This window comes from Orussus abietinus, unplaced genomic scaffold (genome assembly GCF_000612105.2).
Source record: "Orussus abietinus isolate OABI.00-Male unplaced genomic scaffold, Oabi_2.0 scaffold37, whole genome shotgun sequence".
NCBI classification, from domain to species: Eukaryota; Metazoa; Arthropoda; class Insecta; order Hymenoptera; family Orussidae; genus Orussus; species Orussus abietinus.
Window position 1 is genome coordinate 312,122 of NW_019394759.1, and position 26,239 is coordinate 338,360.

A 26,239-nucleotide genomic window follows, 5' to 3' on the forward strand; every position below is an offset into this window, starting at 1 on the left:
ACGTGACCCGCACACAACGCATGCGCAACAGTGTAGACCGTTCGCGCGCAGACGCACCCGCGTCACGTGATGCGAATAGTGGTTCGCTCGGGGCTTATGTAGGTGGCACGGTCGCGTCGGATCCGAGCGCGTCGGTTTGCGCTAACCTGTCACGTGACCCTCTCCGCGCTCGCATGTGCCGTACGCTCCTTGACGTCACGTCCGGATATTCGAAGCTGCTTTGTAAGGAACACGCGAGTCATGCTTCGGTGAGAACCTGCGCGATTTTTGAAGGAAAATGAATTTCCTCGAGATTTTAACTCGTTGAGTAATATGTTTTTATTGGTTTGATGCGCGGGGGGTAGAAGGGGTATTTTTTTCGAAGCTAACTTCAGAGACGTAGAGTTTGAGTTAGCTTAACGACCCTCCGAGTGATCGAGCGTTTGCGAGAGGAGAGCGTAACGGTAGTCTCAATTATTTAGTTAACTCGTTTAGGAGTTAATAAGCGATGGAGCGCGATGGTTAATTAGAATATATTTTTGTATGGAACAGTGCTTTCCTACTTGGCTTCATACATTTTCTATGTAATAAATGCAGTTTCAAAGTTGTCGCATTCTAATGGATGTATCACTCGGAAGCTTAGATGTTACATGTGTATTAGTCTCGAATCATCGCTTCTTACAAGATTTTTATTGAAAGAATAATACGTACGAAGTACGACCTATTATGTAGAATTTATTTCAACGTTTAGTCAACCTCCCGAACCATCGCTTAACATTAATTATACAAGGATTGTGTAAATGATCGCAACGTAATATCTAGATCGTTCCATGATCGATAACACCCGCTGTGACGGGTTAAATCTCCCGCTGTCCGTTCAGTTTGATAGGTTTGGAATCGATTCAAAATGGCGAAGCTGGTTGAAAAATGAAGCAGGCGGTCTTATCGACGGAGCAGACTAGAGGACCGTGAGACGGTCGCTGCCCATTGGTCGAGTTCCGGTGAGTCGGCGCGGCCAAGGCAGGCGATTGGTCGAGGTGGCCGCCATCTTGGACCCGGGGCACCACCTAGCGGTCGGCGTCGCTAAGCTCGGTCGAAGCAAGCTTGGTTAGACCGGTCGAGTTGACGCTCGGAGTGCGCGTCGCGGCGTCGGCGACCGACGTTCCTTCCCACCGCCGTGAAGTGCCACCCGAGTACCGCCGTGTACACAGATTTATATATAAATGGCGGCTGACGAAAAATGGTACTTTACGAAGGAACAGCTTGCGAACACGCCGAGCAGAAAATGCGGCATCGACGCGGACAAGGAGCTCAGCTACCGGCAGCAGGCAGCCAATTTCATCCAAGACATGGGACAACGACTCGTGGTGTATCCTTTTTAACGAGCTGAAACGCGACCCTTCGAGGCCCACGATGCGACTCCTCGGGCGTTCTAGGATTTTGCGAAAACGTCGAGAGGCGTCGGCCCTCCCTGGGGATGGGCTTGGTAATTCGTAGCTTAACCCGTGATCGCGCGAGGAACGGTCGGGACGAGGTCGGTGAGCGCGGAAACGCACTTCCTGGTTCGCGGCGATGGGACGTAGTAGACACGCCGAGAAGCGAGGTCACGCGTGCCTCGAGGGAAACCTCTTCCTCTACGATTACGAACCTCGGATTTACACCTTGGTGGGATTCTTTGGTGTCTGGTGAGATTCATGACTGATCTGGGTGATTTATATTGGTTGCTTTTGGAGATTCTCTTTGGGCAGGGTACGAAGCACTGTTTTGATCGAGTACTGGCTCGGATTTCAATGGGGTATGGCTTCTTTATATTCTTTTTATAAACGACGTTATCGTTCCGAGTCAGAAGTGCATTCAGATGCCTACGAGGCATTGGGATTTTATGCGATCGTTTCGAGGTATCGGGAGAACTTTGACTAGAGTTTGTCTAATTTTGATGGCTTTGTCCGATGTATTTGCGTAATCGCTAAAATGTAGAATTGCTTATATATATTCGAAGATTTTTTGGTATTTAGAGTTGGAATTTGAAGAGCATGAATGGAGTATTTTAATGACGTTTAATAATGGTGTCGGTTTTCGGTTGGGTGATAACTTCGTTTTTTATTTATCGACTTTTTGAAAATTAGTAGGATGAAGCAATTTTATAATCTAAAGAGGTTCCTTAATAACACAAGTCAGAAAAAAAGTGGGACAAGCAGAAATGAGGTCACGTGTCTGGGTAGAAAGTCCTTGTATTGCATCTGGATTTTTCAGGACAATGTAGATCGTTCAATAAGAAGGCTGTGCTTAATGTGATTCAAGAATATATAAGTTCTGTTATTTCTTTACATGAGATTGTGAAACCAAATGTAATTTTCACTTACGTTGTTTCTTTTGCAAATGGAAATATTACAAGGAATTGTGACCTTGTGCCTATCGCAAAGAAAATATATCCTGCGAGGGGCAAGAGGTAGATATAGAATAACAATATGTTGGATTTGATAAAAATCAATGAGATCACTGGTTCTTGGAAAAACCTTTGATAAGATCTATTGACTTTGTGTACAAGCGCTGCTGTCCAAGCTTTACAGTATAATTTCCATATCGTATTTAATGACTACTTTTTCAGAAGAAAAGATGATTAGAAATGTATTTCTAATATAGATTAAATAAATTATGTTTTCATATGAAATCTTGTCCTTTCTATTTTTCTGGTCTGTACCATGTATTCAACCAACTGCAAAGGAGCTGTATAATTTTATTTCACGTTGGAATTCTGTTTTATTTTATTTTTATTTAAATATTACTCTTTTTTTTTTTTTTTATAATCAGCTTCTGTATCATTGCATGACTTGTGGTCAATATGACTAGTGGTTGAAGCATTTGATCAGTGCCTATGAATCATCGTTTAATGTGTGAAGAAGATATATTACTTATTTCACTCCAAACAAGGAGAATATAATATTTTTGTATTCATTTTTTTTACACTATTTTTTTTTATTGATGTGTTTTTGGGAAAGAAATTAAAATTTTAGAAGGATGGTGCCAAATTATGAAACGTATTGTAATGATTACGTAAAAATGATTACATTGTTTTCAATAAAGATAGCTTCACTTGAGAAAATCAATTAAGCATGACGGGTATTGTCAAATATGTTGCTGTTATACTATTTAGTTATATAACTGTTATGAACACGGTGTTTCCTTAACTAATAAATATTAGATCCCAGCTGTGCATCAACACAGCGATAGTGTACATGCATCGGTTCTACGTATTCCACTCGCTGTCCCAGTTCCACAGGAATGCAATTGCAGCTGCTGCATTGTTCCTCGCTGCAAAAGTCGAGGAGCAACCACGGAAGCTGGAGCATGTCATCAAGGTGGCGCACATGTGCCTCCACCGAGACCAGACAACACCTGACCCCAAGTCCGAGGTAATCCAAAGTGTTACTTTCCTTCAGTGAATCTTGCCATGAAACTCCTATATGTTAGATAATATATTGTTAATACTTCATAATTAAAGAAATTAATATATTTTTTGGATGTCATTATATTCTCAAAGTTTAACTTTTGTCCCTAGCAATACCTCGAACAAGCTCAAGACTTGGTATTCAATGAGAATGTCTTGCTGCAAACTTTGGGGTTTGACGTAGCCATCGATCATCCCCACACACACGTTGTCAGGTGTTGTCACCTGGTTAAAGGTAAGCAGACGAAAGAATTCTATGAAATATTAAAATCAATGTGTAGTGTGCAGTCAAATCAGTATGACTGTATTGCTTTTTATTTAATTGCAGCGAGCAAGGACTTAGCCCAGACTTCGTACTTCATGGCATCAAACAGGTGGCTACACATTATTTCCTAGTATCATTGTTACATCTTAGCAGTCTAAGTTGAATAGCTGCCAGAGCAAAGGATTTATATATGTATATACATATATAGTATGTATATAAATGTATATCTCACTAGCAATCCAGTGCTAGGTCCGTCAAAGAGTCGAGTCTTTTTTGACACGTCTTTTTCAATAACTTTCTCATTTACTTACCAGTTTAAAATATGTATTAACCGAATTCATAGAACAGTAAAACCTTCCATTGAGCAAGAACGATGTGAGCTGTCCAGCGATTTCCTGTTACATCGAACACTATTTTCTATAAATGTTCTGTTTTCCAAATTCGGGTACATAGTTACTAGAAGGAGATTCGTATGTGTGGACCCAATTTGACGATATTTTAATTTGAAGCATTTTATCGTTATCATTAATCTTTCTCAAATTTTCATTTCTTTGAATAACTTGTTATGACTATGTAGTAAGTAATATTGACCGATATGTATTTTCTTTCAGTTTACACTTAACGACGATGTGTCTGCAGTATAAACCTACAGTAGTTGCTTGCTTCTGCATTCACCTAGCCTGCAAATGGTCCAATTGGGAGGTAAGCATATTTTGTCGTAATCGCTCAGGTAGACATCGTAACAAGTATGGACCTATATTACATAAAACTTGTATATAGTATGATTTAGTTCGCCTGATAATTTTTTCAGTATTGGTTCGATATAAAGTAATTATAAAACGATCGTAATAATAATAACAATAACAACGGCAATAATAATAATAACAAATAACGCGATAGTTTAATCGAATATAAATCGAGTAAATCATTTTTTTTTCCCGTCACGTTCCAGTGTTAGAAAACCCACAAAAAGAATGCTGCTTTTATCTTTCGCTAGAGAAAAGATGACATTGATATCGGAGAAAAAGATAATCATACGAATAGCTTTGTTAAGAATGTTTTAATGCTAAAATCTCTCTTTTACTTTATAGGCTTTGGCACTAGAATAAACGAACTCTAGAGATGGAATATTAACATTCAAATTGAACTTCAAACCGAAAACTGATTATAAATCAAATGAATCGATTTTTACATACCCTGGTAACTATTGACAATGTCATAAGTACTAACAAACTTCAGTATTAACAGTATCGAGAATAATGCTTTAAAGTAGGACATTTGAATATTAAAACGAGATCTGTATAACTTGGACGTTTACTTTTGTCGTATTACGTAGTCGAAACGCTGAAAGAATCGACCTCGAGAGATCGATTACTTACAGATACCGCAGAGCAACGAAGGGAAGCAATGGTTCTGGTACGTCGACCGAACAGTGACTGCGGAGCAGTTGCAACAGCTCACCGCAGAATTCCTCCACATATTCGACAAATGCCCTTCGAGGCTCAAGAGGAAAATCATGAGTATATCTGCGAACCAGAGCCCTAGTATCAGCCATCCAAGCCTGCCAAACTCACCCTTCGTAAGAATCCTTTCAACGATGGAATGTTTCCGGTCCCAAGGAGGCTAACAACCTAATACTTCTAATGGCACGTTTGATTTCAGGACGCAGAACCGAGGAAAGTTCAATCGCCGGCCGCTGTCACCGATGGGGCTCTGATGTTTCAGTCGAGCCGTCCCCACCACATGGACAAGCAGGACGAGAAGAAGGCTTCCTCTTCGGTGCCAAGGCCTCCGGTGGACTACCGGGAGTACCGCGAGAAGAAGGAGAGGGAACGCCTCGAGAGGGAAAAAGCTGCCGGTGTGACTGCCGCGACGGTGCAGCCTCATCCTCAGGAACCCGCGAAGCATCACTCGCATCACCACAAAACGGTCGTAGGGGTGGCGAACAAGCATCCGGGTTCGACCGGCCAGAAGTCGGCACCGCATCACAATCATCATCACCGACCAGAGCTGAAGATGGGTCAGGCGGTGACGCAGAGGCACTCCGGAGGGGGTCAGCAAAGGGATCCTAACAGGGATCCCAGCAGGGACCCCAACAGGGATCCGAATCGACCCAGGACTACCAGGGACTTCAATTCGAGTAGCGGCACCAGCGGTGGTACCGTGTATTCTCACTCGAGTCATTCCGGGGTCCACCAGCCGAAAGTGGATGTCATGCCGGAGCCATGTTCGAACGACTCGCTGAGCATCAAGTCCGACTCTGGACAGAGCCAGGAACTGGTGGTCGCCCCTCAGGAGAAGCTTAGCAATAACAACCACAGCATGCACAGACTGAGTAATGCCGAGTGCAAGCACCAGCCGCACGAGAAGAGGCCCTACGACCTGGCGTCGAGGCACAAGCCTCTGGAGCACAGGAAGGAGGGCGAGCAGAAACTCTACGGGAAGTACTCGGAGCCCTCGAGGATGGAGCGGAACCCGCGCAAACCGGTGGACAGTCTCGAGCAGAGGAGCGAGGAGGTCAGGAAGCTCATCGAGAAGCCTCTACCGCCCCCGAAACCTCGGCCAGAGGTGCAGAAAGAGGAGTACATGGTGAACATGCTGAAGCAGTCGCACCATTCCAAGATGAGCCAGTCGGAAAAGCAGACCGGGGTCGCCGGTTCGGTGCCGGGGGAGCCGAAGGTCGGTTCCGCAGGCCCCACCTCGTTCTGCAAGGAGAAGTCACCCACGGTCCTGCTGTCGAGGCTTCCCCTGCAGAAGATCTCCACGAGCCAGCATTCCGCCCACGGAGTCTCACAGATCCTGAAGGACACGATAAAGAACGGGAACCCCTCCGGGTCCTCGGCGTCGTTGAACAACGTCGACGACCCGAAAGCCGAGAAGAGGCCTCGACACGAAGACTCCGAGAGGGTCTCGCAGCAGACTTCGCAACCGACTCCTCCAAGTCGGCACAAATCCCTCTTCTGCCCCGACAAAGGACCCTTGGTCGTAATGAGGGAGTCCTCCCATTCGCAGAGGTCGAAGTCTAAGCAGAAGACGCCACCTGCAGCTAAAGTTCCTAAGCAAGAGAAGCCCCAGGAGTCGGCCCTCGGTGGCCTCGGTATGACACCTTTCGCCAGCCCTCCTCCGGGTCTTCAAGACTCGATTAAACGAATGACCAACGATGTGACCCCTTCGGGTCATAAGAGACATCGCACCACCAGCTCCGGAGAGAGCGAGGTCGCGGTGAAGGTCAAGGTAGACGACATCCCTTCGGGCTTCGAGCCCATCAAGATGTTGGGCAGGGTACCGGAGTTGATTCAACCTATCAGGGACAACCCTGCTACCTCCAACGGAAGGGGGTCCTCCGTGGCAAATGACCTAAAACCCCCGGAACTGATTAAGCCCTTCGAGCCGGAGCCCATTACAGCTCAGAGTTGCTCCTCGAGCATAGTGCAACACCAGCATCCCCTGACGAATGGATTGGATCAATCCGTTAAGCAAGAGTGCCCGGACATTCGAATAAAGCCGGAGACTCCTGAGATCAGGATAAAGCCCGAGTCCCAAGAGGTGCGGATGAAACAGGAGTCTTCCTGGCCCACGCTGGAGAGCTTCTCTACAGCTCCTGAGATGAAAATCGAATTTCCTGTTAAACCCAAACTGAAGTCCGCGCAAAGTATCAGTGCTCTCCTACAGGAACCTCTGGCCCCGATACCCTCGCTTCTTCAAGGCATGCAGCAGCCGCAACAGTTCAGTCAGCCTCCGCAACAACCCTCACACCAGGAGTCCCAGCAGCAGCTGCAGCAGCAGATCCAGCAAGAGCAGAGTGTGCAAATGCAAATGCAAATGCAGATGCAAATGCAAATGCAGACGCAGACGCAGATGCACATACAGCCTCCACCTTCTTCTAGAGAGCCTACTGTAGCTTCTACGGTGGACATCAGCGTCTTGTCGGCACCACTCCAAGGAGCAACCGACGCGATGACTGCTTCGGTAACTACCTCTTCCACGACCGGTGGACCTTCCGCCGAGGAGAAGAAGGCCGACTCGCACCACAAGAGCGAGAAGAAGAAGGAGAAGAAGAAGCACAAGCACAAGGAGAAGGACAAGGAGAAGAACAAGGAGAAGCACAAGCACAAGCATAAAGACAAGGACAAGGAGAAACACAGAGAGAGGGAGAAGGAGAAGGACAAGGAGAAGGAGAAGGAGGAAGGCGCGCCGGCAGTGCCTATCAAAATCACCATACCAAAGGACAAGTTGAACCTGGCGCCGGAGCCGCTGGCGACGAGTCTGGCGGGCCACGGGGACAAGACCAGTAAATCGCCCGGGAACCAGAACACCGGCTTGAAGATCAAGATACCGAAGGAGAGGTTAAAGGGCACGGACGGGTCGCCGGCGCAGCCGGTCATGCAGGCACCGCTCAAGATCAAGATCCGCACGGACGTCATCTCGCGGGGCGGTGCGGCGACCGGGGGCACGGGGCTCGAGTTCTCGACGTCGGACAGTAGGAAACGAGAGAGGGAGAGCAGCAGCCCGACGATGGCCGGGCCGCCGAATAAAAAGCGGGAGCAGAGCAGCACCGTCGGCCAGCTGCAGCAGCAACTGGCGCAGCAGCAGCAGCAGCAACCGCAGCAGCAGCAACGGCCAGGGGAAAGGCAAAACGGTCGGCATTATAGTTCGAACAGCAATAACAAGGTACGTGGAGGCGGGAGAGGGGGGCGCCACTATTCCGCGCGTGGCCCGCCCTACGGTCAGCCGATCAGAGACGGGCCTGCGTACTACCAGCAGCGCTCGGTCGGTCACGAGCAGGAGCCCTATAACGGTGGACACGGAAACCCTAGGAATCCCCCGGGACAGGGCCGCCACTCTGCGGCGACGCGCGACAACACTGGCAGCCATTACGCGCGGCACCTCGGCCAATCGCCGGTCGCCGACTCGTACTACTTCGCCAATTTCGTCGCGCCGGCCGCCATGTTCAGCGCGACCGGGTACATGTACGACCCCGCGCTGTATTACCGGCAGTACCAGCAGCAACAACCGTACCACATGTACCCGGCCGGCAACGTGATCATGACCGCGGAGGGTGCCATCGACACCTCCGTGCCGCCGCCCACGCTACCCGGGAGCCTGCGCAGGCAGCCCGCCGACAGGGCCTCCGAGAGGGCTCCCGAGAGGGCCTCCGAGAGGGCTTCTGGCGGCGGGCCGGAGGTTTCGAGGAGCCCGCCGCCGCCACCGCCGCTCCCTAGCGGGCCTCCGCCGAACTCCCCGCCGCCGCCCCCTCCTCCCGAGTAGCTGCGACACTCTCTGTAGGAACGTAGCGTTGCCGTAGCGTAGACATTTTTCCTACCCTCTCACCACTCGACTACTTCCGGAAGAGTCGTCGCGCGGTTCCTTGAGACGCGGAATGCTCGTCCGGGAGAAAACGCGATGATACGAGGTTTAACCCTTTAGCTACGAAGCGCCATTGTTGTGGTTTCTCCCGTTTAGATATTAAATGCAACTACCGGGAACTTTAGTGTGTTGCGTATGGAACTTACAACTTTTTATCATTCTTCGTCCGTATTTACGTTCTGAGGTATAAATTCAACTCACGCTGAAAATCTCTTCCACCACACTTTCGGTCTAAAGATTTTCTATTTTCACTGGGAGGGTACACTATCGGGTGAAGAAACTCACGTGAGACGAATGTGCGAGAAGCGAGCACTCTCGGCATATAAATGTACCCCCCAGTGATTCGCTCACTTCGTGGCACAGCTGCATATCCGTACAGGCGTTACAGCTCCGTAGCTAGATGGTTAAGAAAATCTCAGGACCTTGAGATCGGGTGGTCTCTTGTCATTCATTGAAAAAGAAAAAAAACACGACCTGTGAATTTGCGTAACGAGCGACCTTCGGGGAACCGCGTAACGGAGTCTGCGATCCGAAAGCACTTGCTCGGCCGCCATCTTTGGAGCCGTCACGTGATATCCGACCGTGTCGGCCTCTGTGCGCGTCGGCGGGAAGCTCGGAAAGCTCGACCCCCAACATCGCGCGCCGAGTGATACGTACGTACTTCGTTGTTTGCTTATCGTTTACTGGCGATGACGTTTAACGGCCAGTCGGTCCGTTTTTAGTGATAACGTGTACCAACGGCACGAAATGTACAGATACGTTTAACACGTTCCGTGCCATGCCGTGTATCTGCCGAGGTTAACGCGTACTTATCGGTGGTACACGTGGCACGGAACGTGTAATCGACGGACGCTCGAGGAAAGGGACGATCGCTTCTTCCTTTCCTTTAATCCCGACGAATGACTGCCATTAATAAATGTCGGAAGGAGAGGGGGTCGGATCCTCGAGCGCGTCGAGCAAGTGCTAACTTCGTGGAAATCCTTAACGAGGGGGGAACAATCGACTCGATTTTCCCCCTTTTTTTTTACTCTCGCTCTTCTTTCCCTGTGGATGTGTATGGTAGAAGTAGCAGCATGCCCGTTGTACAATCTCTTTCTACCTAGTACGTTTACGTAATCACTGCTCTTGATTTCTCCACCCTTTATACCCGGTTATAGTGTGTACCATAACTAGTGTAATTCGACTCGAGTAACGAGTCCCTCTGCCGAGCGAACAAATGAAACGCTATTATTATTTCTTTTTTTCTCTTCGTTTGGGAAGCCGAGACCCGTGAGGATTTCAGGACTCGCGTGTTCAGGAATTCCCCTCTCGAGGCTTTCACGGGCTGCAAGAAGTGCGCGCGATTTCGTTAGATTTTTTTTTTTTTTCTTTTCCTTTCCACTCACAGAATTTCGACGTCTCGAGCGACGGTGCCTTCGGGCTTGACTTTGCCTGCTAAATTTTAGTACTTAACCGGCAGTCGGTAAATCTGGCGATCTCACCCGGTATCTTCGAGCGCACCGCGCGAATGGTACACGACCAAGGACGCTTTCTCGCCGCAGACTATCGAGAGACGTAGAAGGAGCCTTTCGGGTTTCCGACCTAGGAGACGTTTATTTTTTTATCTCACTTTTTTCACGCCGATAAAACGGGTTCCCCTTTGCTGGCAAAGGCGACCGACCGGGAGAAAGAGAATTTCGGGGTACACGGTTTTAGTGATCGAGGGGAAAAAAAGGTAGACAGTATCGGAGGGGCGTTTAACGGTTAACCGTCATCGAGTAGGTTTAGCGTAAAAAGATATATACAAAAAAAAAAGTAATAATATAAGGAACGGCAAGTTCCCGGCTTTGCCGTCAAGTGGCGCCCCTGATCAAATGCGAAGTTTTATCTCTTTAGCCTTTACTTTCCCCGCGTAATTCGGGAGCACGTAGTAAGCCTAGAGACGACGAAAGGGATCGACCGATTCAGTGCTCGAATTTCCGAAAAGTAGGCTGAAGTATACAGACTTTATTTAAAAAGGCGCGCCACGCCGTAGTTAGATTTTTACCCGCGAGGCGGCGCCGCGCGCGTCGATAAAGAGGCCCCATGTTATCTCCCTTGTTTTTTTAACTTTGAATTTCCGCGTCGGGCAACTCGAGATTTGTCACTTAACAATCCGGCCCACAATTGACAATACCCCCCCCCCTCCCTCCCTTATCGAGGGAAGAATTAGAATAAACTAACTCAGGAACGTGTATGCGAATGAGTGAGAACTATTAGCATAATTTCGGGTGAAAGTAAGGGGGACGGGAAATCAGAGAGATATTCTATATATATATAATGTATTAAGGAGAGTGCGTTTATATATTAGCTATATATATATATGTGTGTTCGTCGTTAATGCGATTGCCATTATCTATAATCTATGACTTCTGGTAATTACCGGTATGGGTACGGTTATCGTCGCCGTCGTTGTTACTTTGGATCGTTAGCCCTCTCGGGAATCCTAGGAATCATTGTTTTTATTTCGTTAACTTATCGCGATTTGTCAAGGAATAATCACGTCGCCTTGTAATTTGTACGTGGGGGTGAAAATAGGAAAATGGAGGAGTAGATAGGTCGCGTGTTATGCTTAAGGGCAGGTGTATATAATTTAGGGTGGTCAAAATAATACGTCCGGGTGTTCGAAGTTGTGCGGTTTTGTGCGTATATAGATCGATTGGCAAAAATGCGTGGAATTGACTTATAGGAAAATCTCGGTATCGGCGGTTTATCGCGATTGATTATATCAACCCTTAAATGCATGACTTTTTATTTATTGTCGTTTTCTTTTTTTTTTTGGTACGCCTTTGGTCGTATTAACGGGGAGAACCAATGGAGATAGGATAAGCTAGAGAAAGATATTTATTTGAAAATTTGTTTAATCGTATTGTATAGGAATATAATATAACGTAGTGTAATGTAATATAATAGTGCATTGTGAGATGAAAAAAAAATTAAAGAAAAATTAATTTGAAAAAAGTTAGACGGATGGACTGTTGAATGGCTACGTTATGCATTTAAGGGTTAATATCGTGCAATCGAATTATCCGCACTTTATGTCGGTCTATTTAATGGGTTCTACATTACAATCATGATCGCGTAGGAATCAATCCTTCTCTTAGCAATTCTATTTTTATTTTTATTTTTATTTTTTTTTTTTCCTCTTACCGAGGACGAACAATACCGTGCAACGGCATGTCCGACGATAGTTAATGCTAACCATTCATAGACTGTTTATGAAGTTAAACTTGGCGTTCTGTGACGTCACGAGAGTCGAGGTTTGAGGTTAGGTCCCTAAGATCGATCTTTCCGATCCATTCGACTTGACGAGTTTCACGCTTATGAGGTGGAGTCTTCTTCCGCGATCGGTGGCGATCAGTCGCTCCAAGGAACGTCCTGTTTTCGGGTGATATGCGACATTTGTGCCCATAATTATGAAAGTGGTCTAAGTCAAAATTGAAAAAAAAATGAGTTTATCAGTTATGTCATGCCACATTATTTCAAACTAAATTAATTCAATGTAATTTCGAAACAAAAAATATATGACTTAGACCACTTTCATAATTATGGGCACATTTGTCACGAGATTCGGTGGACAAAGGTTCGAAGTATCGGCCGCGAGTCGTAGGAGCAAGTTTAATAGGGATAAAGTCATACCGAGTAAGAGTAAAGGCTACCTCTTCACTTGTTGCACTGTTGCGTCGCTGCATAAAGCAAAACGCTTCGATTGGCTCTCAATTTTACTACGAAAGTTGTGTACAGCCGCTGCAGATTGGACTAATTACAACCTTTTTGCACCAAGAGTACGAAAAGCGAACATGCTCTCGTGTCAATGTATATATTGTACATACTTGTCCGTATGCTTCGTACTATATTTTTCATTTTTTTTTTCTTTTTTTTTTCCGTCGAATCCCAATATGCGAACATCTTAATGTGTACTCGCGGGTAATTTTCGTGCATCTCTTTTTGCCACCCACGTAATTTAACAATCGTAACGTGTGTTTATGCCAGTAACTCACATGATTATTATCTCATCCATGATATTTAGCGTAACGGTGGATTTGTTATCTATATTTACTGCAACAGTGAGTTATATTTACACGGTGATGTCCAGCTTTAATATGGAATTTGATAAAATCTAACGAGAAAAAAAAAGAAAAAGTAGCTAAAACCTGTAAATGATAGAATCATTTAGACACTTAGGGGTTGCAATGTACATCTTTCACTGATGTAAAAACGCGGCTTGATTATCTACTAATTTTTAGCCGATCAGAGCGCTTCGAGTGAAAAGGTAGCAATTATGGCTTAAATCAGGTAGGGAAACATATCTAGGGAGTTTCTCGTAATTCGCGTATCGTCAGAATTTGATCGATTCGCGACCGGAAGTGCATCCAAGACGCGATCCTTTTTCGGCGTAGCCCGAAAGAGATAATTATCTTTGATTATGGAATCATAATGTGGACCGCCCCTCTTAAAAGTCACGCCGCGGCCTCTAGATCCGATTCTCGGAGTTTATTTCTATCGTAGCATTTAATACTCAGTGAAACGTTATGAAAGTACTGTTAAAAGAAAAAAAAAAAAAGAAAAAGAAAAGTATCAATAGTAGGAGAGAAATGAACGCGGAGACGTCGTTGACGGTGAGGTTATGTTAAGACAGGAGTGCCCAACCTTTTGACTTACCTGGGCCACGTGTAAAATGTATAATATAGTTAGTGTACATAGGTCATACCCCCCACTTTTCTTTTCTTACTCGCCAAGTACATAGTGCCTGATATATGCGAGTTTGCATTCGATTCTGGGTGGTGGGGACAGAAAGCGGAGTTAACCCTTAGAGAAGATCGGAAACAATTGTAACAATTTTTTTGGTAGAGAATTTTCATCGACACCTTGTCCAGATATATTTTGGCAAATAAGTGTCGCCTTATAGTTGTAACTTTAGTAATAAGATTTAGTCACTTAACTGCAGTTACCTTCGTTACAATTTATAGAAAATGAAACGATGAAAAGGAATGACATTAACCGTGAATTATTAGGTCGAGGAATAAGTTACCGCCGTTTTTGACGCAATTTAACGTAATTAAGACGGCGGGAAGTTATCCCTCAGCCTAATATCTATCGACTGAGTCTTCGGAATTACACGTATCAGGAGGGAAACTATAGTTCACCAAAGACTTCCTCCGATTGGACTGGTAATTTTCTTGGAGATTGTTTAGGACAACTTTACGCGTGATTAATAATTTTCTCATATACTTATACGTTACAATTGCATCCGACCTCCCTTACGCGATGTTAATCGCTTAAGCATTCCGTACGATCGAATCGTGAAGGGTATCACTGAAGATCATATGATAATGTTAAAAGGTTCACTATCTCCTGGGGTCCCATAATTAATATCAGGGCCGCGGGTTGGACACTCCTGTTTTAGGATTTCGCTGGTTGAGGTTCTGTACATTTCGCGCAAGATGGCGTCGATCGAGATTAGAGCGTCGAGCTCACGCCGGACGGCCGGAATAGGAAGGACGGATGATTTATACCGAAATATTTATGCTGTACAAAAGTATTGCCGCTCCCAGCACGTACGGGGTGAGCTCGAGCATAAACGCTGGCGGAGAGAAGATGGAAGTGCGTTTTAATTGACTGCACGTTATGTATCTGCCACTTTTGAAAAACGCCCTTTCGCAATCCGTTTTAAATCTGATTAACCTTGACTGAATCGACAGATTTCGTTCTTAAGGGTTATATATCACGTGAATTAACGTACGCGACGATTTAACGCGCAGCTCCGTAACTTCGCAATGCTGAAATCTCTCTACGGCCACTTAGGATAATAAAGATCGAAGATGGATTCGACGATGAAGGAAACGGATGTCGAAGTGATCGAACCCGTCGCCGCCATTACTGGATTTGCGATCCCTCTGCGCGCGATTAATGCCGACCGAAAACACATAGAGCTTATCAAAATGGAGAGGATACCACTATAGTGTCTGTACATATTTAAGGGTCCAAAGGAGATTAGACAGAGTGGGATTTTTCGTCTCTAAATTTTTTCGGAAGTACGCGTACAAGTCTTTATACGCGAAATTTAAGCGACGGGGTGAATGATAAGCCTGAGGAAGTTTTTTTTTTTTAAGGGTAATTGCACCATGTCGGAAATTTTAACACGTAACTCGTGAACGTCTCAAAATTATCGTGACACTTTTAAAATTTAGGGTTTAGGGTACAATTTAGGGTTAAAATAAATTTGATGTCTTAGTCTGGACTGGAACCAAAATGGCGTCGAGCTCTCATATTTTGATCAATATGCAATTATTGAGGGTTCTCATGTGAGAAACGAAAGTGTCAGAATTATTGCACAACAGTTTAGAGCTAGAGGTAGAAATCGTGAAAATTGCAATTAAACGTAATAAAGGTAAAAAAATGTGTCTTATGGGCTTCTATGTAGGATGAAGGTAATACGAGGTTTCGGTGTAAAAATTTGGTTGGCACTGAATGCATAGATGGCGCGGGATGATATTCTGCAGTCAATTGCTTTAATATGGGGTATTCCATTTCGAGCACCACTGTTTCTGGTTTTAGTATGCATTAGTATTCGAAAGTGTTCGAAATACCGAAACCTTTTTAACAGCGTCCTTAATTAATGTTACATAAAAGTGACATTTGACGGGTCAATCGTTTATGAAACTTTTTTCCGACCTGGGTGCACCGAGTCGTTAAAAAATTTTATCACGTGAATTTGGAGGCCCTAAGGAAGGTCCAGATACCCATGACTTTATAATAAAACATTTAAAAATGCTTACGAACAGATTAAAACAATTTAAAATGTTTATGAACAACGAGAGAAATTAAATTTCATGGGTGTCAGGACCTTCCTAAAGCCTCCATATTCACGTGATAAAATTGCAAACGATCGATACATCTAAGTTTGAGTAATGTTTCACGAATGATCGACCCCACAGATACCACCTTCCTATACCCGTGCATTGATTTTTTAGATCGACGAAGTATAAATAACCATTTATCTCAGAAATAGCGCCTGTGTGGGAAAGTTACAAGTTCTATGGGCAGGGCGCAATGGATAGATTAAAAACATTACTAGCGTAATTAAAATTAAAACCCTTTTTTTTTAATGGAAAATTGACTAATTTCGGGGGAAATCAGTTTCACTAAACGTTCCAATGTGTTCTGGATTTTCGCGGAGAAATTTAGAGACTAAAAATATCTATCTGTCTGACCTATGGATAATCCACTCTTAGACCACGGATGAACATGCAAGTGCAACCGCGTCGCGCAACTTTCGCCTCGTTTAATCGCGATTTAGTTGCACAGTCTTTGTCAGGGTGTACGAGGCAAAACGTTACGTTGCCCGATTGCGTTGCACAGCAATATTGCAAGTGTGTATACGTCCTAAAGTTACGTTGCTTAATTCCGTTGTTCAGCGAGATTGCATGTGCGCGCTGGGAGACATCAATGCCCTCCCGTCCTGCACAGGCGATGTCGTATCCGCAGGGGAGGCATTCATGTCGGCCATTGTACACGGCCTAACGTTTCGCCCCGTAGGACTTGCAAGCTCGTGACGTGATCGCAAGTCCATATACGTGGCCTCGCGTGTCTCCATTTCTATAAGCTCCGTGAAACAGTAAATCTAAAGGCGCGCGCACCGGTACTTACTGACCTAGGATAAACCCGCGGACGGGGATTATACGCTCCGGGAATTTGCGACTACGGATGTACATGTGTGTATATATGTACGTATATGTATATACACATATATACATGCAAGGAGGACAAAATAATTGCTAAGGTAAACCGCGGAAAGCTCGGAGTAATGTTGCTAGCCTTTGTAATGGAACTTACTTGAAGTGGTCGGTAATGGTAGAGGCTGCGCCCGTTGTGCACTCTTACCGACCGAGAGAGGGCCGATCATCGGTAGCCGTAAGCCGAGAGAACGAGAGAAGCACACGTTACCCGCAAGCCTTGATCGATTGTAACGCGGAATTAACGTTAATCTGTATAAAATGTATTCGGGACGTGTCGCGTACGGTGTCGAACGACTCGCGGCTCGAGGAAAGGAGGATGATCGGCAAATGACATTATCAGGCGAGGCTGTCGTCCCACGAAAGAAAAAAAAAAAAGAAGAATATGAGGGTGATGGAAATTTCTAAATTTCGTCTCTAAAGAAATGTTTGAGGTACGTAAACACCTGGGAATATATATTTAACGTCCAATTTCGATCCGCTGGAGCCCGTTCGGTCTCTCTAAATTTTTAATCGCATTCTTGGCAGACGTCACTTTCGGGGCCGAACACGAAGTGACGGTTTATGCAAATGGGTTGATGAATCCGGGGGACGGGGGTTATCTAGGTTACCGACAGGTGAACGGAACACCTGTGGATACCGTACACGGCACGTCCGAGACTTCGTGAAGATACGAAAAGGAAAGGGAAAGCCGCCGAAGAATGAAAAACAATTAAAACAGTATAATAAACACTCTGTGGAAACGAATACCTTAGTGATTATTTTGTCTTTCTAACACCACGAACCGCAATCGCCGTCGCATTGTGTTTACTAACATCATAAGCTCTCACTGGTAGGCTACATCGGAATCGTTCACGTGCCACCCAATCGTTTCATTTGCTCGCTTCGGTGGAGGGGAATGGTGGTAGTTACTCTTTCTTCTTCTCTCTTTTCTCTTTCGTGTCTTCGTTTTCCTCGACTTTGTTCCATGCCTGTGGTGCCTGTGGCGTATGTGCGTATGTGGGGGCGTGTGTGCGTGCGCGCTTTTACGTCAGCTGTATACCTTACTCCTGTCATCTCGGGTCTGTTTTACCGACGGAGTCCTGTTCCACAGCATGCGATCCCTTAGAACCGACTTGGGTATGGTCTCCTTTCTGATTTGTTCTTTGCTCCCTTCGTTTCGGGCCTTTGATGGTATCGCGGAGTCGACGAGTACTTCGATACCCCGCGGAGAGATGTCGCGGTTAGCTGGATTTTACCGACGACGGATATCTCTGCAAGATCAATCAACTTGTGATCGCGTATGCTGGTCAGCGCGATGAGATTTATTTATTTTTTTATCAGAGTTCGGTGACTTCATATTAATGCGTTATCGACCGGGGAAATTATATTACCGACCGTTTGGTGTATCGACGACAGGTCTTTCGTGGGAGAAGTGACCAACGGAGATACGATGTGAGGCGAATTAACGGTCAGAAGAGTTCGAAATGATTTTTATCGATCGAGTATTGCCGATAGGGTTGAGTAATTTATATTAATATCTTTAAACATTTGGCAGAAATGGTCTATTTGAACGTTTTGTGGAGAGTAAACGGTTCGAGGTAGTTTTGCGGTTAGTTGGGAAAGATGCATGTGTTCGTCGAATGCAGAAATACGTGGGGTCCAACCGGGGATTTATTTGTTTCAGGAGAAGCACACGTCGAGCCATCACAAGAGTTCGAACAAGCTGCCGCAGTCACATGCAACGTAGTACACAACAGCCAGGACGTAAATGGATTTTAGGAGAATTATATCGAGAATCGCCACTGGTCGAGAACGGTCTCCACTCGGTGACTCCGCCCCGTCCTCGATCCGGATGACGCGGATGACACGTTGACGCGACTCGCCGCGTGGCGGCGCGTCGATCGCGTCAGTCGCGTCGGTGGTCAACCACAGACGCCGGTAGGTGGCGCCTTACGTTAGCCAAAGTTTAACGTAAACGCGGCCGTATGTGCAGGTCTTGAAAATCCAATAATAGGCAGCGAGCAGTTTTTCTAAGGCGACTTTCATGAAACTTCAGCCCATCGGAATCGCCAGAGCAAAGTCTGTGAAACAGGCAGAAATGTATCATCGCTCCATTTCTCTCCCACCCCTGTACTGAAGATTTTTCGAGGTTTGGCAAAATCTTCCAGCATCGCAGCCCCTCGTGGTGGCAGCTTTAGGAAAGAATTGTAATTACAGCGATCGGTTTTCATTGCTGTTCCTGTTTCCTAAAATTGTCACCAGGGCGCTGCGACGTGGTAAATTTCTCTCGAGCGTGATTCTGAATGATCTGAGTATAAGTGCAAGAGGGACTGAGGGTGACGGTAGTTTTCCTGGAAATTGATCGCCTGCACTTTAAAAGTTTCCAGACCTGCACATACGACCGTGAACGTAACTCTCTTACTTCGCGGCGTAACGCTTTCGAAATAGAGAAATAATATTCTTACTCAGGTCAAGCTAGATGCGGTTAGGTCGTAAGGTCGAGATACGGAAATCCCCTCCGTCCTCGCTGCGCTGTATCGACGCCATGTTGGTTTTCGATTATCAGTTTCTTCGATTCCCTTCTACACTCAACTCGTCCGATGCCGCCTTCTTTTTCCGTATTTTCTGTACCCGTTACACAGTTTCATTAGAATCTGTGATCATCGCGATCATTTTATCTCGATCCATGAAGTGCGCCATAGAAACTGGGTGCGATTCGCGCCCACGGCCTACTCTCTTCTCATCCTGGTTTCTTTCGTATTTCTGCCATAGACGTAGGATGTATAGACTTCGCAGACCAATTTCACCATGAAAACTAGAGAAGTAAAAGAGAAAAAGGAAAACAAAGAGGCTGTTATTCTAACTCCTTTTCTCTCTTTTTAAGAGAAACCACTGAGTTGAAGGTGCCCAACCTTGCCTGAGTCGCGCACATAATATGTAATATTAACGATTGCAGTAAGTGAGGAATTTTTATTTCTTTTATTTTTACAAAGTCATTCAAATATGTGTACGGAAGGCGAAGTCAACCTTGCATTGCGCTCTCTTGTATACAGTTTCGTTGTCTCCTATGCAATCCACCCTCGAGCACGCGCAATTGAGTCATGAAGTATATTACTAAAAGTTACGTAATAATGTTAAAAATGTAAGGTCTTTCAAGGCCGCGTTATTGGCTCTTGAGGGCCGCGGATTAGACAATCTTTCTAAGAATATCAAGGGAATTATTGGATTTGTAAATTCGAAACATCCTACGCCTATGATCTCTCTGAATTGTCTATTCGTTCGACGGCCGGCATATTTTCCATAAAGGGGAAGCGAACTCCTCTCCATAACTTGTGTTACTCAACCGCTTGCTTATATCGGAACAACGAAGTACACTTTACGAGAAGAAGAAAAGAAAAGAAAAAGGATCCGTTCTCTTTTAAAGTTTCTCCATTTCGAGCCTCGAATGTGACTCCACGTGCATTATTACGTTAGATATTTCCGCCAGTTCGGCGGGACTTCTTCATCTATTTCAAATTCGCAATGTGTATAATTGTTTTAGGGTCGTATTGTACATATACATAGAACACTTCGATTCGTTTAAGGGGAGAAAAAAAGAAATAATAAGTGGAGGAAGCAAGACGTTCTCGCCGGAGTGTCTCTTTCGTACAATGGTTTGGCGAAACTTTCGGAGAAGGATGCTCGAAAACGTGCGAGAAGCGGTTGGATATTATTCGCGTCGAGTTTTGCTTCGAGATGTAGCACACGTCGGTGACGGCGTCGAGAGGTTACCGACTCGGTTGGTAACCGCGCCGGTCTGCAATACCGACGCACCCCTCACGGAAGCGAGCTTGGTCCACCTCTCTCCCTCCCGAGAGAGAGATATTTATTCGCGAAGCTTTCGTCGTGTACATAGCCCCGTTCCCCCGTTCCCGTTTCATATTAATAAGTAATTAACCGGATTATACTATCGCCAGTTAGTATAAAGGACTGTCGATCGAAATGATTAATATTATCAGACTGTAAATAAAATTATTTTGTATGCCAAAATATACCAAATCGATGATAGCGCGACAGTGACGGTCAGGAGCGCTTGCGAATCGAAACCGGAGGGTCGCTCGCGACGTCTGTATTCTCTTAACGTCTCATCGTATTTTGTTTCTTCTTTTCCATTTTACCTTCAATTATTGCTGGACCATTCCGGCAGTGAATACGGTCGCGACGTCCTATCGATTGCTCTTAATTGCCGTTTGAATGTCGCGGGGAAATAACCGCGGCGAGCGACCTCTGGTCTTCGCACGTGCGACTAGAACGACTGGCGGGAAAGTTGAACGTTCAGTATGCCCCGCAATTATTGAAGAATTTATTCGTTTACGTTCGTTGGCCGCTGAGTTTTACACTGTAATAAGTCTTACGTCCTTTTAAGACCGTCTCGCAACCTGAAATGAAATAATACTCTTAACATATTTTAATAACAATCGAAGATATATTTTGTTTCAATAGGATTTCGATCGGTGAGAAAAGTTGCCGTGTGCTATCTGCGTTTCTTTGATTATACGCGGAATTACTCGGCCACGCGACACCAACTCGAAGCTCGATTAGATAGTGAGATTTAATTCTATTTACTTAGAAACAGAACTTGAATCGTCATGTAAATTCGTACACGTTTACCGTTTGAGTCTTAACTCCTGTGCGCAAACTTTGAAAGTCGGCATGAAAGCGATATTTTCATTGAGACTGAGGTGTAATTAGGAAAACATGATAGAATCAAAGTTGCTGCATGGTAATACAATATTTTTGTATTAAATAGATTTCTTTCCTGTAAGTCCAGATTATTTGCCGCTAATTAACGAGGCTATTTGTCGTGATGTTACACGTGGAATTGCTGACTCTTGACAGTGAAAGTAACATCGTTGGCAAATCTCACTTTAAGTTGATTGTGTTTCTTCCTGCCAAATTTAATCAGTCACGCGATAACTGGAATTTTGACGAGATAATCAGGTAATAAGTCTTTGTCGTTCGTTAGCGTTGGTTTAATCATGTACGGCGTGGCAAAGATTCTACGAATGTAGATTCGCAGGGCCAACTGAGCCTCAACTTTTCCACCTGGCAAGCTTAAAAGCCGAAAATAATCCTCGAGAACGGTGGCCGGCCACGTAATACGCGCCACCGCCGTTCGGAGGAGGGAAAAAATGAAAAGGGACGCTGAGTCGACGATGTACATAATTAATGTTAAGGATAATCAAGAAACGAAGCTCCGACATAATTGTATTCGACCTTTGCGAATCGTGCATTTATATTTCGCCTACGCGACCTCTAATCGACGGTTGTAGATGCGAGGCGGCCCGGCCCGCCGGCGATTGGTTGCTCCAGGAGAAAGGCGGCCCGCCATTGGTCGGTCCAACGGAAACAGCCAATGGCCCGCATGGGCGGTGTTCCCAACAGCGAAACCGCACGGCAGCGCGGGCCGTTCAAAAAGTCCTTAGCGGTAGGAAAGTACTGACTGTTAACGGGTTCGTTCCCTCTTCCAATTGGTCGATCGGCGAGTACGCGTTCTATTCTCGGTAAGCACGCGCCCTCGCAAGGAAGGCCCTTTGATAAGGACAGTTCTGACTAACCCTCGGCCATTAAAAGGGGAGCTGTTATTTGTGAACTAACATTATTCACATCACCTGCACTGAGAGAAAAGTATTGTTAACGGCGTTCTCGTGTTCTTTGCAAATAGGGATGGTTTTTGGTATAAATTCCTTCGATTCCGTTGGAGCAAAGAGCCTGAATAAAAAAGTGCAAAAGTTCCACCGACTCGTTTCAATTGCACCCTTCCTTCGATACCAGTGGCGGGATTCTGTGTGATAATTTGGTAGCTATCGATATTGTTAGCCTTGTCCTTCCAATGGGCTAATAATATCGATAGCTATCGAATTGGCGTACAGAATCCCGCGTCAGTTATCATTTCTCAGGCTCGTGTTTAAAATATGAGGAGTGCCTTTCGGATTCACGGAGTTCTGGGTAGTTTCGAGTCTTTTACGTCGAGTCGACAGGGGGTTCCCATTCGTGAATGTATTTTCTGTGATCTTTTGCCAACGTAAAACCTGTGAATTGCAACGTCCTGGCCCGATGACGTACGAATTGGAACGAAGATGGCCGAAGCAAGTCGAGCCGGTCGGTTGCGTTAGAATTACGTTGTTAAGTGTATATAAGGTTATCACCTTACCGATGTGTATTTTCGGTACGATTCTTCAGTGAGCTTACGGAATTGACACGGATATGCACGAGGACACGAAAGTTCCCGTGAAAGCGCGCGTCTGAGAAGCCAATAAGAAATTAAGTTCATTCGTCTGCGCAGAAACCGGTGAATTGACATTTTCAGGTATCTTTGAGGTTAGCTTACTGCCCTGTCCCCGGTTACGTCAACGTCGATCCGACGGAAATACTATTATTTTCTTAAATAATATTCACGTGAGAATACCACATATTATAATTTAAAGTAATATTCGTCATCTTTTTTATTAACATAACTCGTAATACTTGGAACAACGGTGTCATTTAAATTTGTTACATTTACTGAAATGAGTACTTGTTAAGAAGTGTTTGTAATACGTAAGATAGATAAGATTTATTGTTCCTGTGTATTGGGTGAGAGACTAGTCCCTGCCTGAAATGGTCCAAATTTATATTTAGGCTGTGATTTCCAAGTGTATTAATCTAATAGCATTAATCTTATATTTGATTACTTTGCCAACTGTTAATGGTAACCGGTACAATGTATAACATTAACATTTCCTTGATCTCCTAGAATGTCATGATTATGATACTTAATTTCTATGTATAGTTCTATGTAATATTTTTAATAACAATATTGCAATTAAGAGAATTATTCTTCTTTCAGAGTAACCATGTACAACAGTGTCGGTAGTAATTTATTGTCCATTAATAGAATTCTGTACTTCCAAAATGCATACCGAAATGCCCATCATTCGTAAGTGAAAATTAAAAGTTCCTGAATTTAAAACACTTGTACACATGAATGTATACTTTTTTTAAAATGATTTCAGATGTAAAGTTTTGGTGGTTGGTGGTGGAACTGGTGGCTGCACAATGGCAGCAAAGTTTGCTAGGAAATTTAAGGATTCGTCAAATCAGGTTATTATTGTCGAACCAAGTGAAGTAAGTAATTTTCTATGAGTGCAGTGTAGATAGTGTTGAATGTGTTAATAATAAAATCATATTCTTGATACTGATAATTAACTTTTCATTTTCAGGTTCATTACTATCAGCCAATGTTTACACTAATCGGCGGTGGTATTAAGCATTTCAAATCGTCACATAGACCAATGGCAAGTGTATTACCTAAGGAAGCAAAGTGGATAAAGGACAGCGTAATGTCTTTCGAGCCAGAATGTAACAAAGTCACAACAAGTAATGGCGATGTAATACAGTATGATGTCATGATTGTTGCAATGGGTTTGCAACTTTACTGGGATAAGGTCATCATTGAATGATTGATAAATAGTTCCCTAAAAAATTAAAGTATCTAGGCCAATTTCACTATAGTCATAAAACATTTATAATGGAATAGATTCCAGGTTTAGTGGAAGGTCTTCAGAATCCAGATTCCCAGGTTTGCTCGATCTATGGACCTGATACAGTGAGCGATGTGTTTATAAAAATTCAGAAAACACGAGACGGTACTGCTGTTTTTACATTCCCTAACACTGCCGTCAAGTGTCCAGGCGCACCCCAAAAGATTGCCTATATTGCTGAAGATTTTTGGCGAAAGGTAATCCTGCATGGTTCTTATTTATTAATCTTTCAATCAAAAATATGATTATAAGTACACATGGATTTTAGCAGATTTCTTGTATCTCATTATTTACTACGTTTTTTGTTTCCTCTAGCACAATATGCGAGATAAAATAAATGTTGTTTATAATACTGCCTTACCGGTGATTTTTGGAGTAAAAAGGTATGCCGATGAATTATGGAACGTCTGCAATAAGAGGGACATTACTGTAAATCTCAGCACAAATCTTCTTGAGCTGAATCCGGATAAAAAAGAAGCGCTCTTTCAAAATTTGAAGAATCCAGGGGAGACGTATGTGCAGCAGGTGTGTATAATTAAATTTTTATTGGTTCTTAATTAAAGATGTTACCAACCTCTGTAATTAATTTATTTATCCTTCTTCTTAGTATTCGTTATTACATGTATGCCCACCTATGGGACCTCCCGAGATTCTAAAAGCCCATAAATCTTTGACCAATGAAATTGGGTTCTTAACAGTGGACGCGAAAACTCTTCGACACAACAAATACTTAAATGTTTATGGGATAGGTGATTGTACAAACACACCTAACTCAAAAACCATGGCAGCAGTTGGTGAGCTCTCGGAAATCACCGTTTATAACTTTATCTACCCAATAGTTTCAGGTTAATATCTTAAGGAAACTTGTTTGTCTTTCAGCTTCGCAGGCGAAGGTATTGTACAAAAACATACTCGATTCTCTTGAAGGGAAACCCATGATCATGGTATATGATGGCTACGCTTCATGTCCATTGGTTACTGGCTATGGCAAATGTATTCTTGCTGAGTTCGACTACAATTTGCAACCAAAGGAAACATTCCCTATTGAACAAAACAAGGAATCCTTCTTAATGTATTTGCTGAAGAAACACTTCTTTCCTTTTTTGTATTGGAACTTTATGCTCAAGTAAGATTGATAAAATCTTTAATAACAAGCATTTCATATCCACCTGTAAGTGCGTACTAATTTTACTTGAATATATTTCAGGGGCTACTGGGACGGTCCAGAGTTTTCTCGAAAATGTTTTCATCCCTTTGAAAGGAAACGTTCATCGTAAGCTGTATAATGGTTCTACGTATTTTGATGAGAAAGCACAATGAATATTATTTTATCGAAATCAGTGATTTGAGGACATGCTGGTAGTGAGAATGAGCTTTTCAGAAATATCAGGGAATCATGCATGGGTAGGAGTAATTTCGAGAATTTTAGTAAGCCCGTTTTAAATCATCCATTCGACTAATACGACCCGCCTTCTATAATTCATCCCTGATAATGATTAATTGAAATGATAATATATGCAATGCAGTAGAGTGTTATTAAGCTAAGGCTATATATGTGGATGCTGGAGTGTATACGTAATACATATTTTATAACTTATAATTATAAATATATTGTGTCACCGTGAGACTTGACTAAGAGGTGGATCGTTATAAATTTACATAGTACTTTTAGTATTCTCGAATTACGACAAGTACATTAATTAAGAAATTACATTTTGGATCGGCGCGGAATGGAAAAGGCTATTCGACATATATTGATTGCTGGTCTTGTATGTCATGACAGGGCAGATGTGCCTCGTTTACTATATATTTCAGTGAGAGTAACAATTCTCGTATCGGTGAGTCCTTGTCTTGTTCGTAGTGTGATGGCAAGAGAGAGAAA

At 44.1% G+C, this 26,239-nt stretch overlaps 2 protein-coding genes across 7 annotated transcripts; both read left to right on the forward strand.

The window, feature by feature from the left end:
• The first annotated feature begins 46 nt into the window (after positions 1 to 46).
• Positions 47 to 22,572, forward strand: LOC105696261 (cyclin-T). Of its 4 annotated transcripts, none has more exons than XM_012418608.1 (8): positions 47 to 98; positions 861 to 1,348; positions 3,182 to 3,392; positions 3,539 to 3,662; positions 3,756 to 3,801; positions 4,304 to 4,394; positions 5,074 to 5,271; positions 5,355 to 11,211. In XM_012418608.1, the coding sequence occupies exons 2-8, from the start codon at positions 1,203 to 1,205 to the stop codon at positions 8,958 to 8,960; spliced, it is 4,422 nt and encodes a 1,473-aa protein (XP_012274031.1). In that variant the 5' UTR covers positions 47 to 98; positions 861 to 1,202; the 3' UTR covers positions 8,961 to 11,211. The 4 variants fall into 4 exon arrangements, with proteins under 4 accessions (XP_012274031.1, XP_012274032.1, XP_012274029.1 ...); XM_012418609.1 differs by lacking the exon at positions 47 to 98 and adding an exon at positions 18,480 to 22,572 and having other exon boundaries at positions 101 to 1,348; positions 5,355 to 8,363; XM_012418606.1 differs by lacking the exon at positions 47 to 98 and adding an exon at positions 101 to 248.
• Positions 22,573 to 22,915: 343 nt separating this feature from the next.
• On the forward strand, positions 22,916 to 25,995 carry LOC105696264 (sulfide:quinone oxidoreductase, mitochondrial). 3 transcript variants are annotated; one of them, XM_012418615.1, is made up of 9 exons: positions 22,916 to 23,155; positions 23,664 to 23,753; positions 23,830 to 23,941; positions 24,037 to 24,261; positions 24,354 to 24,554; positions 24,673 to 24,882; positions 24,965 to 25,151; positions 25,237 to 25,483; positions 25,565 to 25,995. In XM_012418615.1, exons 2-9 carry the CDS (start codon positions 23,671 to 23,673, stop codon positions 25,632 to 25,634), a joined length of 1,335 nt encoding a protein of 444 aa, XP_012274038.1. In that variant the 5' UTR covers positions 22,916 to 23,155; positions 23,664 to 23,670; the 3' UTR covers positions 25,635 to 25,995. The 3 variants fall into 3 exon arrangements, with proteins under 3 accessions (XP_012274038.1, XP_012274037.1, XP_012274039.1); XM_012418614.1 differs by having other exon boundaries at positions 22,916 to 23,144; XM_012418616.1 differs by lacking the exon at positions 22,916 to 23,155 and adding an exon at positions 23,161 to 23,233.
• The last annotated feature ends 244 nt before the right edge of the window (positions 25,996 to 26,239 follow it).